The sequence below is a fragment of the Corythoichthys intestinalis genome, chromosome 15, assembly GCF_030265065.1.
Source record: "Corythoichthys intestinalis isolate RoL2023-P3 chromosome 15, ASM3026506v1, whole genome shotgun sequence".
NCBI classification, from domain to species: Eukaryota; Metazoa; Chordata; class Actinopteri; order Syngnathiformes; family Syngnathidae; genus Corythoichthys; species Corythoichthys intestinalis.
Window position 1 is genome coordinate 13801063 of NC_080409.1, and position 13056 is coordinate 13814118.

Genomic DNA, 13056 nt, shown 5'->3' on the forward strand with positions numbered 1-13056 from the left:
GACTTTGTCACTAGTAGACGTCCAATCCTGTCCATGAGTTAAGATTGAAGATTAGCTGCTCTGACCGCAAAGGTGCTCCGAGGCGGCCATTTTGGGGCTGAGAACCGGCAGCTTTCTCAGCAGCACGCTGAGACAGATCTCCAGCGCCCCGAAGACCAGCGAGCGTCCAGGCACCAAACCGCCCGTGTCGCGGCCCTCCCCGAACTCCGGCAAGGTCTCCTTCTCCGACGCGCCGTCATCCACTGAGGGAACAACCGCAAAATCATGGCGCCATTCGTTCCCGTCGACAGTCGGACCACACCTTCTGCACTGTGTCGCTTCTCCCTGACGTGCTCCTGAGTGGCCGTCACAATGCGTGCCAGCAAGTCCAACAAGTCCGCCTGGACGGAAGCAGACTCTCTGGTGACCATCAGCCGGTGGAGGACGCCCAGCAGCTCCGCGCTCAGTAGCTAGACACACGTCAACGGTCAAATTGGTTGACATGTCGTCTCAAGGCAAGTGGTGAAGGGCCCACCTGGTCGCAAGCGATTTTGCCTCGTGCCCAGGAGACGTCCAGCAGTGCTTGTAGAGCTCGCAGACAGGAAGTAATGTTCTCCATGCGGTCCTCAGAGTGAGGGGAACACAGGAAGTGCACACTGAGGCCTGACGCAAAGAAACAAGTGATTGATTAAAAATGACAATGACAAAATGTCAGAAAAAAGTAATTATCAAAAAGTGGTGGAGCACTCAGAAAGGAGACCTACACCTATGCAGCAAAATTTAGAGCATCGCCACATTCTGTAGAGTGGGCAGTCCCTTTAAGTGTTGTGAATAGGGATGTCCCGATCGCATATTTTTGCACCCGAGTCAGAGTCACCTGATTTTGAGAATCTGCCGATACAGAGTCCTGATCCGATACCAAAAAAAAAAAAAAAAAAAGTTTCTTTTTTTGTTTTTATTTGAACAAAAGTTCTAAACATTTTACAGTAGTTCAGCAACACTTCTGCTTTTTCTGGGAGTGTTGAAGAGTATAAAACGTATATCTTTTAGAAAAATCCTAGAACCGCCACCGTACCCTCCCATGGGGTTGGGAATTGGCACCTTTCAAACTAAATTTTTCGAGTTTCCGGGGTTGTAGAACCAATGCCAAGGCAAAGGGCAGTAATCGAAAAGTAATTAATTTTTTTTAATTAAAAAATGAATTATATCCATATGTATTTTTCAGCCTTTTGGTTTTTCAGGCAAGTATTTCCAATATTCGGTTTCGGCCAAGAATTTTGCTTTCGGTGTGTTTCTCGCTTTTTTATTGTGGCAACAAAACAAATGCACAACAGTACAACGGACTACTGTCGGCCGCACCCCACACCAGCCCTCTGCTCCCGCTTCACCTGGTCGCTTTCACATAGTATGTCACCTCACATGCCCCGAGCCCCTTTTAAAGGAGACACGCATATTCAAGGACATCAGAATAGGCTACCGTTCATTGTCATTCTGTCACAAGACATTTCAATAGGCTATCACAAAAATTGGTTTCACCATACAATGTTTCTAAATTGTAGTTTTTTTTTGTCTGCATTTGTCCTTAAATCTGCTTGCAATCTGTGTGTGCGTGTATGTGTGATTGTGTTCGTATAAGAACAGTATTACTGTATTTTGTTCATACTTGAATGCTCCATGACCGTGATGGTTTATTTTATCGTTTAATACTCGAAGGCTACAGTACATGCACAATATTTTATTTTGTGTATTCTATTGTTTGATCCTTTAATCCACAGTATCTTAATACTTTAAAGCTACATGCCGATTGTTCTGTATAAACACAGTATTTTTGTTTACTTATAATAAAGGAGTGTACATTTAAGTAAATGGGATTTATTATTTTTACCGTTGTATCAAAATGGTATCGAGAATCATGGAATTTCAATGGTATCGGCATCGATTACTAAATTTCTGGTATTGTGGCATCCCTACTCTTTGAGTCGATATAACAAACATGGTGGACACAGAGATCGATTGACGGTGGCGTGCTCACCCAGGATCAGGTGCAGTCGCTCAGCACCGACATCCTCCGGACTCTGGAGCGCGTCCGCTGAGCTGCCGTGCCCCATGGAGGTGGGCGTGACCGGGCGGGACAGGTTGGCGGGGGCGTCATCACACATCACGAAACCTCGAGACGCACGAACAAATGAACGTTCATTCACCCTCTTCCGGTCAGAATGGATCAGACCTTCAGTGCCGTCAATGGCTGTCAATTAGTTAACACTAAATACCTGCGCTACGAAGCCAGAGAGCAGTGGCGTGCAAGATGGGCGCCCAGGAGGCGGAGTAATAACTTGCGGTCTGACTGGCCATCTCAGTCTCCAAGCCCGTGACGTCATCCCGTGGCAGCATCAGTGCGCTGTAGTCCCGCAGCGCCGCTAGCCACAGGCGGCTCAACTCGGGAAGATCTGATTGGACCAGAGCCAGAAGGCCGTCGGTGCCGTCAGGGTCCACCTCCCGTCCGCTTTTCCAGATGGCTGCGATGTAAACCTGATGGGGGTGAGGTCAGACCAGCCAAAAATGCAAAGAGGCGTCCGCTCTCTGAGCACTCACCTGCGCCCAAGCCTTGAGCACGGCCAGGTTTTCCATGGTAACTGTAGCCTCGTTGTAGAGTTGACCGCGCGCCTCGCTACCCGCCCGGACCTTGGCCAGTGACGAGGCAAGTAGCTGGTGCACGCGCCGGATGTCGCGCGGCTCACTGAGCACACCGCTTGATAGCCATGTGCTGCACACCTGACACGGAAGGGCGACAAACACACCCCTATCATTTTCAATGGCAAAACATTTCAAATTTTCAAAATGCTACTTGTGCTGAGAACTAAGCCATCTAAAGCTTGCCACTTCTTGCATACAGTATATAAGCAATACATTATTTAAATCTATACATCTGCAATTGCTGTGGTTTACTCGAGTACTTTGTTCGTAAGACCAGTTCCTGTCATGGTCACCATCCTGCAACACTCCTCGCAGTCTAGCCTCCCAAGAGGCACTTCCACCGGCTTGTTCGTCGTCAAAAGTCATCGTCTTGGTTCGATCCACTTCTAACCAACTATCTCCTGTGCGTTGTCTGCCAAGCACTTGCAAAACGACAATGAATTCCACGCAAGTGACTATGCTGGCGTCAAGTGTTTTAAGGTGAAATACGAAATTCGTAAGCAAGAAGTCATAGCGAAAGCTTGCCTCCAAACTGAAACTGACACCTGTCTCTGCACACAACCCTGTTGAAGCCAGGGGTGTAAAGTTAGTGAATTTTAAATTTTTGTATGATTATGAAATAGCGAAGCTTGGTGTCAAGCTTCTGACCGACACAACTTCTCCGCCAACAGCTAATCAGAGCAAAGAGTAAGCAAATTAGCTCCAGTATGAAGCAATTTTTTCAGGTGTAGCCAGAAAAGAACCTCCAAAAATGCCCTAGGAAATGACCTTCTAAGCACTTTCAACGCAAATTGTCGTGCCAACCTTGTATAATGGCATCATATGTTATGAGATGTCAAAAAATTAAAGTCAAATGCACCTATAAATATTTTGATAGTATTTCATATTGTACTGTATTGCCTTATTTTTTTTTCAATTAAACTTTCTATATTGAGTATTTTTTATGAACACTATTTTTATGTACTCTACTTATGTATTCCTTCAATGAAAATCAATCAGGATACTGCAGCTAATATAAAATGCTGCTGAAAATGAACCACATTCTATTTTAAATCTTTCAAACACATTACATACGTGCATTACATACATATTCATTGTGATAAACTAATGACAAACTTATTTCAATTCATAGTGAAGGAGGATGATTGAACTGATGTTAATTCAGTCATCAGGGGTTAAACCTAATACAGTCAGGTGTGGAATTCTCTCACCTCACATGCCTTTGCCGTGACATCGGGAGGAGCATCTGCACCGAAAGCTGGTCTGAGAGCAGCTCCGACCTAAATGCACACACATACAAAGAATTTTCCTAGGTGGTCCTCAGTTGGAACGAAGGTGCCCGTGGCTCACGTTGGCCTGGTACTGCTCGAGAATGACGTGACCAGGGAACTCAGGTTCCGCCACGTTCTTGAAGTGCACGATGATGGCCAGCAGCGATCGCAAACCCGCCAGCCGCAGCCGCTCGTGCGGGTCGGTGGCCGCCATGAAGGCCACGCGCACCAGCTCGCCCAGGTGGAGCACTAGGAAGTCTGAGCATACAAACGTCAAATCGAGGTCTTGCTAATTCATTGATCACCAAAATGTCATTAAACAGTACTGAGATACTGTACTGAGTATTTTATCTGGGTATGAAATTGGATTGCAAAAGTATCAGTAGTCATTTATCTGTTGTTTTGTTTTATTCTTTGTTCCATCTAGGGTACTTCCAGGTCACTTCCTGATTTTTAATCTTTTCCTGTTGATTTTGTGGCATTTTTGTATCACTTTCTGTTGTTTTCAGGTCACTTCCTATTATAGGCTGTCTGTTACTTCATGAAAAAAACTTCAAAAAGTGAACCACGAAGTCGCGAGGGATCACTGTATTTATTTAATTTTAATGTACTTATAGGTCACACCTTTACTTTTTGGGGCATTCCCAGGTCACTTCCTTTACATTTTTATTATTTTCTGTTGATTTTGTGGTATTATTGGGTCACACCCAATTTTTTTTCAGGTTACATTCTGCTAGTTTTGGGTCACTTTCTGTTGAATTTGGATCACTTTTTGATGATTTTGGGGCATTATAGAGCCACTTGTGTGCAATTTGGGTCACTTCCTGTTAATTTTAGGGTACTTATTGGTCACTTGAATCGCTAAGCAGTCTTACCGGTGGAGTCGCACTGGCGTTTCTCCTGAGCCAAGGCCAGGTCAAAGTGCGCGGGTTCGTCTTTCTGGCACTGCGCGATGATGCGACAGACACACTCCACTGCGAAGCGGCGCGTGGACCAGCGCATGGCTGTAAACGGGCCCGGCGAGTCAGACCGAGCTCGGAAGGCTAACGAGTCGTCGTCGCCGCCGCCGGGGTCCGCCTCGTCATCTTCTCGGCCCACACTTCCACACGCTGCAATGATAAGATGTCCAATCATGTGACTCTTAAAAACTAAACTAAAACTCCTGAAATTAGGTTATCACTAGTAGACGTCAAATCCAAGCAGGAGGGTGGCAGTGAATGAACGCTTCTTCATCCGCTGCTAAACCTACTTAATTACTACTTTTCTACTACTTACTCAGTTGATTTAATTTTTATTCATATATTTCAAGACTTATTTCATTTTATATTTCAACATTTATTCATTTTAATATTTATTGATCGATTCAAAATTAATCAATTTCAATATTTCCATTTTTATTTATTTATTTTGAAATTATTTTTTATTTCAACTAGGGCTGTCAAACGATTAAAAATTTTAATCGAGTTAATTACAGCTTAAAAATTAATTAATCGTAATTAATCGCAATTAATCGCAATTCAAACCATCTCTAAAATATGCCATATTTTTATGTAAATTATTGTTGGAATGGAAAGATAAGACACACGACGGATATATACATACAACATACTGTACTTCAGTACTGTATTTGTTTATTGTAACAATAAATCCACAAATGGCATTATTAACAATCTTTCTGTTAAAGTGATCCACGGATAGAAAGACTTGTAGTTCTTAAACGATAAATGTTATAGTTACAAGTTATAGTAATTTTATATTAAAACCCCTCTTCATGTTTTCGTTTTAATAAAATTTGTAAAATTTTCAATCAAAAGTAGAGTTAATATAATAATAAGAATAAAAATAACAATAATAAAAATAGAGTGAAAAGTTTTACGTGTATTTTGCATAGCTAAATTGATATGGAATGCCAGTTTATTTAGCATTGTTGTTTAACTGTGTGTCGGAATAGGGCCTCATTACTATAGACTGAAGTGCTTTTCTTTTTGAGAACATTTTTTTTTTTTTTTTGAGAGATAGGAATATTATTTTTGTTGTGCTTTCACTAAACGATACTTATGTTTGTTGTGAAGGAGAAGCTTATGTCAATAAACGGCGCGCCTGTGTCCACTCGCCTTTACTGTATAACATATACAGTGGGGAGAACAAGTATTTGATACACTGCCAAAACCCATTAGCAGTGTATCAAATACTTGTTCTCCCCACTGTACCTGTACATATCTTACCCAAAATAAAACAAGAGACACATAATTGCCACTAAAAGAAAGAAAACTTACCGAAATACGTGTGGAGCACAAATAGCAATTTGCATTGCATTGTGAATACTGCATAAACGTCTCACAACTACTAATTCTCCCAAGTTTAGAAGACATAACATGAGTATGGAACAGCGCTGCCCTCAAGCGGCCGGTGGCATTCTCTTCACTCTTAATGTCCATAAAACGGTCTCATTGTAATGTTTGAGGCAATATGCCAGCGGGTGCGTTAATTGCGTCAAATATTTTAACGTGATTAATTTTAAAAAATAATTAACGCCCGTTAACGCGATAATTTTGACAGCCCTAATTTCAACATATACAAGTATTCCCCGGGTTACGACGTACCTGATTTACGTAATTTCAACTTTACGACGCCAGAGTCTCGTCCGCCATTTTGTCTCCAGTCGTTTTTTTTTTTGTTTGTTTGTCGCTTAACAATGTAAAGCAGCGGTTTCTTAGCCTTCCTAAATGTACCGAACCCCACAGGTTTCACAGGTGTATTCACTAAACCCTTCGGAATTAGATAATTAATCAAAGCAAGGTAATAATTTAGAAAATTCACGTTCAAAATTTTTCTGATTTTGACCACGTTTTATAAACAGGTCAAAATTTGAGACCACTCTGTCCATTGGTCTGTTGTATTCCCTCATACCAAGTGCGAGTCAACCTTCCACTGAGAAAACCAGCTCCTTCTTCCATCAGATCAAGGACTAGCAGTTAAAAGAAATACATTAAGCTTGCAAATTGGGAGCAAACCAGTCCAAAACCTGGTCTAAGAATCCACTTTGCCTGGATTTAATCAGCGTACGAAAATACGGCTCTGTGTTTCTTTACCTTTGCTGAACCCCTTAGACCTACTTACCATAGCCCTAGGGTTCGATCAAAGCCAGGTTAAGAACCATTGGTGCAGAGTGTGCGTTTGAGCTCTGTATTTTTCTCAGTGTAGTGTAAGAGGAGCTGTTGTCTCACTAAGTTAATTGAAAATTTACATGATGTGTGTAAGATAAGCTTGTTTTTGGGTGCCAAATATATTGCTCTCCCGCAGCTATTATACATGCACTCCCAAGCTATTATGAAGAATACAGTTTTAGCCCATAATCATGTGCTTACCGGTGATTGATCACATTCTGCTGATAAGTAGATACACACACATATATTGATTCATCACACAACGTCTCAGTACTTTTCCACCAAGCTGCAGTACTTTGAGTGCAAAATGTGTGTTCAAAACAAAGATATCTTGCCTGCTCAGGTAATTCAATCAGGAAGGTTTAATCAGGAAGTGTGACTGTTCAATCACTGACTAGAAAAAGGAATTTGCCCGACCGAACCTGCCACGTTGGACAACAGTGTTGTAACTGTATTCTGCTCATCAATAAGCCCTCAATAAAAGTTAGCAGCGCGGGAGAGTTCGGAGAGAGACTTGGATGAGAGACATTGGTCGCGGAACATGTCTCCTGACTCTCCCAACCTGCAGGTTGAAAAATGTCAATGTCAATTCTCTGACTTCATCTCACCGTGCCCTGCCTTTTGTCAGCTTGCCTTGGGTAAATAACTAAGTTAAAGAACGAGTTTTAGACCCAACAATGTGCAACCTATTTTTTTTTTGTGCATTGTTTTTAAGTCACATGTACTTGCCTGTTTGTTCACTCGCAGGCCAAAGTGTTCTACGTTGTGTCAGTGGTTTAAAAGTAAAACTACAGTAGACATTAGTGAAACAAGGACTCTTGTGTCTCCACTTGTGAAGCACCCAGCATACTCAGTGTACCTTTTTCACCATCCATTAGCATTACTGGTAAGTACAGTATCTTACAGGCATGAAAATGGGTCAGGGGTTAAAAAGGTGAGAAAGGTGTGGAGGAAATATGTTCCGGCGTTCTGCCAAAATGTCCTCTGTCGGCGAAACGTCCTACATGTGGCGAATTTGACCATTTTAATTTTTCACATAAGGCTTAATATTCGAGCGGGGGTTTAATTAGTTGAAGGAGTTGATTTCAACCACCATTGACTCGCGCTGGCTTAGCCACTCCGGAGCCCTGAAACTAACAAATAACTGGCAAACTGCGCAGAATTTGTTCAAATCAACTCCAATGACTAATTAAACCCCGGCTAACTCAAAGATTAAGCCTAATATAAAAAATTCTGAACTTCCCCTTTAAAATAAAGACCATTGAATATGGCCATTAAAATGTTGTCTATAAAAGTTTTAGAGCAATAAAATAAACAACAAAAATGAATGAAATGAACAAGAATCCTTCAAACTACTGTATTTCATAATGGGTCCAAATTATTTTTCGAACGGATCATGTGACCATAGCACCTTAGAGACAGCCGTTTGCATTGCTTAGCCAAAACTACAGCTGAGGAGGCAAGATGGATAGTTAGAATTTCTTTCAACCTAAGCTTCCTAACCTAAACCTTCAACAACAACTGAGCTTGAACCGAGGATTGAGCACGAGCAGTATCAAAAAGTCCTGGCTTTCATGTTACCTGTTGTGCTGTAATTCCAAGTGGTGCTTGAATTGGATGCTTATAGCGGTCGACAGTCTTTTTGAGCCAGCGCAAAGTTCGCAGCGCACGGAGATATTTTTGTCATCTTTACTGGACAAAAATGTGAAGTAATGGCTGTGTTTCCAGTGTGCAAATGCAGCCGTTTGTAGTATATCTCCTGCCTATTTCATTGCATCCTGGCGAGGTAGCAAGGCTATGTTGTTTTGGCCGCAAACTCCCAGCGCTCACGGCTCATGCATCATGGTAATACACGTGACCCTTTTTTTTTTTCCATCCCCGATTAGAAAATGTGACATGTGATGTCACTCCCATGACTACAGTATTCTTCATTCTACATACATTATGGGGCAATAACAAAATAATAACGTACAGGCATCAAGGAAAGTAATTTTACTCAGATTACTGATTTAGAAAAATGAACGCGTTAGATTGTTCTTTCCTGAAAGAAAGTAATCAGATTACAGTTACGCATTACTCACATAACGCGTTACTGACAACACTGCTTTTATATTACCGTTAAATACACAAGCTTGAAGCTACCTTAACGGGAGCTATTTTTTCACCGGACGCTCTGGCAGTGTTCAACGCAAGCTGCAACAAACGGGAGTAACTTTGTCATACCGCAAAATATGAAAGCGATTAAAACCATTACTCACCAAATTCAATATGCTGGCAAATGCATTCATCTAAAAAAAATTGGGAGTGAGACCTCACCTCGTCCAGCGAACAAGAATTTGTGCTTAGGACAAGATCATCTGTCGCAATTAGCGATCTTTGACGCTCTTTTTTGCCCCCCCGCATACAAACTTGTTTCTCTCTCAGCGGCTGTGATTAACCTCAATGAAGTTGCTCTCCTAGTTTAGCTAAGCCTTGCATATCATTCGTCTTTGTAAGTTTTTAGTAACTTTGTGTATTGAATTTGAAAGGAATATATGTGTTTTGTTTTTGGCGAACTTTTTCATGAAGCTAAACTGTTGAAGCGACTCACACGTGGAAAAATACGATTGTACAACATTTTAAATGTATTCATTTGGTATATTTCAGTTACCACGATTTGAGAGCTCAATGCATTGCAGAATTTACGCCTTGCGTTTGAAAAGTTTGTTTTTGGGTTTGCTGGAATAGCGTCACTGACACTCGCAGCATCAAACAGGGGAAGGGGTAAGCGCTGCCGCGCCAAGCCTTTTCGACACATGAAAAAGAACGAATACGAAGTACTGTATGACAGAAAATTTTAGTGGTTTTGTAACCGCAACGTTTTCATAGCATGGTAAACCGTGAAGGTAACCGGCACATGCCTACACCCGACCCCCCCCCCACCCCCCTTAAAAGTTTTCTCATCGGATCTACACGATTCACGTAGGTCATCCTTTTTTACTTCAAAACGGCGAATTTCGCTGAAAGGTGAGAGATTTTCATGCCTGATCTTATCATTTACTTTGTTTAATTAATATGACATATTTGTTTTTGGATAGTCATTTTAAGATTTAGGGTTACTTAAAGGGTTAATTCCGACTCACACAGAAATTCGGGTTACGTCACCAGCGTAGGAAGAACTCGTTCGTAACCCGGGGAGTACCTGTATTTCAATTTTTATTGGATGACATCAATAAATATTGAAATGGAATGAAATAAATATTGAAATGAATAAATATTGATGTATTATCATTTTAATGTCACATTTAATTATTTAATTGTGCATTTGTGTATGGAATTTTGGTACTCCTGAGCCTCCGTAGGTAACCCTTAGTGTTCCTTTACGAATCGTCTAAATCAGTGGTTCTTAACCTTGCTTAAGGTACCGAACCCCACAAGTTTCACATGTGGATTCACCGAACCCTTCAGAATTAAAAAAATAAAGAATTTTTTTCAAACGCAAAACCAATATTTCTAAGCTGGCAAGCTAATAATTTATCAAACTCCCAGTCATAATTCTACTCATTTGACAGCATGTTTTATAAAGAGGTCACAATTTGAGACCAAGCTACCCATTGGTCTGTTGTATTCCCTCATACCAAGTGTGAGTCAACCTTCAACTGAGCAAACCAGGTCCTCCTCCCATCAGATGAAGAACTAGCAGTTAAAAGAAATTGATTAAGTATGTAATTTGGGAGCAAACCTGTCCAAAACTTGGTTTAAAAAAGCCACTTTGCCTAAATTTAATCAGCGTAAGAAAATAAGACTCTGGGTTTATTAACCTTCACCGAACCCCTAAGACTTACTCACTGAACCCCTGGGGTTCGATCAACCCAGGTTAAGAACCACTAGTCTAAATTCAAGTGAAGAGCGACTCACCGGTGGACGCGGCCAAAATGTCCTTGCAGAGCTTGAGCCTATGCCCCAGTGCGCTGCCAGCATCTCCGGATACCATCATGTGGACCAACGTCTCCCGGATGTCCCTCCGAAGTCCTGCTTCAGACTCCTGATCCAGCAGGGAGAAGAGCGCCCCCTCGAGGCCCACCTCCTTCATTGTGATGTCTGCAAAGGAGGGCAAGCGTTGAGATCCGGCGACGGGCCAGCGCTCGGAGCGGCGACCAACCTAGTTGTGTGTTGTCCCTCCTCTGCAGCTCCTTGACCCGCATGACGGCGAGGCGGCGGACTTCCGGTGCCTCACGCTGCACCAGCTGCCGCAGGCATGCCACCGCCGCCTGCCGCAGGAAAAGCTGCGAGCTGCGCAGGTTGGTCTGATGCACACAAACGCATTCTTGTTGACACATTGGCAAACCATGTACGGCGACGGCCGTTCATAATGTTAATAAATATGAGTGCGAGTGATAATTAGTCACAGCAATGTGAAATTTTTGCATGCGCTGTGTCGATTTTAGTAGAAGGAAAACGCCGGCGGCCATTACGAGCAAACTACAGGATTGTGTTAACTCATTGACTGCCATTGACGGCACTAGACGTCCAATCTGTTTGAAGTGGGAGATTGGATATTCTAACGACTTAATTACAAGTTTCAACAAAAAAAAATCAATTTAGGATGCTGCAGCTAATCCAGAATGCTGTTGTCAGGATTAGAGATGTCCCGATCCGATATTTGGATCGGATCGGACGCCGAGATGGGCAAAAAAATGCGCATCGGTATCGGATCGGAACACGGGAAAAATTCCAATCCAGACTTCCGATCCAGTTTTTTCTTAAATCCGGTCCGGGTTTTCCAGCGCACCGATTTACATAATCCATTCCAGGTTTTGCTTCGGTTTCCCTAAAATCCAGTCCGCCTTTTACGGCACACCTTCAACACACTACATTTACATTATTCATTCATTCATTCATTTTCCATGCCGCTTTTCCTCATTAAGGTCTGCCAATTTACCGAGAGACTATCGGTAAAAATGTCAGCTGTGCGGGATCACCTTAAAGGACGACAAAGATGAAGAGGCAGAGAGCAACATATGCCACAATAAAGTCAAGCGTAGTGGTAAAGCTGTAAGAAGTTTTAATACAACCAACCTAATCAAGCATTTAGCGAAATACCACCACAAACAATATGAGGAGTATGTTAAGAAAACCGAAGACAAAAAGAAAGGTCCTACGCAACTAACACTGGCAGAAACTTTTGCTATGCGTGACAAACTGGCACTCGTCATTGCCGAAGAATTCATTCTGTAAGACGAGCCATTATCTCACGTGAGTAAAGACGCACCATCCAACACGCGATTCGGCCGTGGAAGATTCGAGAACGATTCACAAACATCCAAATTCCGATTATTGAAATATGTCAAGTAAAGCGGAACTAATACACAGCGCGGTCTTCGGGACGCAATGAGAAACTGACCGCATTGCATCCCGAAAGTAAACATAACTTGTCTTAGACACGGGTAATGCCAATGCTCAACTCACGGCTTTAGCTCAACTCATGCCGCTGGATAAAAAACACAAGAATACCTGACTGCTGCTGACAGCCGCTAAAAACTACGTCAACATCGTTTTACTGGAGATAATAGATATCATATGTATATAGGACCAGATGCTACACGACAGACTCGACTGCGTTAGCAACATTGAAGTATTGAAAACCAGATGCGTTCGTAAACAGCCGCCATCTTAAAGCAGAAGACTTCCCTAGTAGGCTGTTGTGAACCTTCCAAGCGAACCTAATTAACTTTTTATCTAAAATACTCCTAAATCGGCAAAATCTTGACTTGAATCTATCTTCAAAACAGTTTTAAAACTTTCACATGTCGAAAGTAGAGAGAAGGGAAATAATGGAATAACGGGAGCAATTTTAACAACTTTAACAGTTGATTCACAAAATTAAATGAATTGAATGTAGTTTAAAGCTGCTGATACAGAATGGGGACTTGAGTATTTTATTTACTGTTTTAAAATGTTAACTT

The 13056-nt window shown here is 42.0% G+C and overlaps 1 protein-coding gene across 4 annotated transcripts in view; it reads right to left on the minus strand.

Annotated features, from left to right (window-relative positions):
• heatr5a (HEAT repeat containing 5a) overlaps nucleotides 1-13056 on the minus strand; it is a 74686-nt gene that overhangs the window by 25395 nt on the left and 36235 nt on the right. For all 4 annotated transcript variants that reach the window (XM_057858529.1, XM_057858528.1, XM_057858527.1 and 1 more), the window contains 11 exons: nucleotides 11253-11397; nucleotides 11009-11191; nucleotides 4820-5053; nucleotides 4024-4202; nucleotides 3885-3953; nucleotides 2572-2751; nucleotides 2250-2508; nucleotides 2012-2146; nucleotides 515-642; nucleotides 302-449; nucleotides 66-242 (listed from right to left, as the gene is read on the minus strand). In XM_057858529.1, coding sequence (XP_057714512.1) covers nucleotides 66-242; nucleotides 302-449; nucleotides 515-642; nucleotides 2012-2146; nucleotides 2250-2508; nucleotides 2572-2751; nucleotides 3885-3953; nucleotides 4024-4202; nucleotides 4820-5053; nucleotides 11009-11191; nucleotides 11253-11397 — 1837 coding nt within the window. The remainder of the gene's footprint in view (nucleotides 1-65; nucleotides 243-301; nucleotides 450-514; nucleotides 643-2011; nucleotides 2147-2249; nucleotides 2509-2571; nucleotides 2752-3884; nucleotides 3954-4023; nucleotides 4203-4819; nucleotides 5054-11008; nucleotides 11192-11252; nucleotides 11398-13056) is intronic.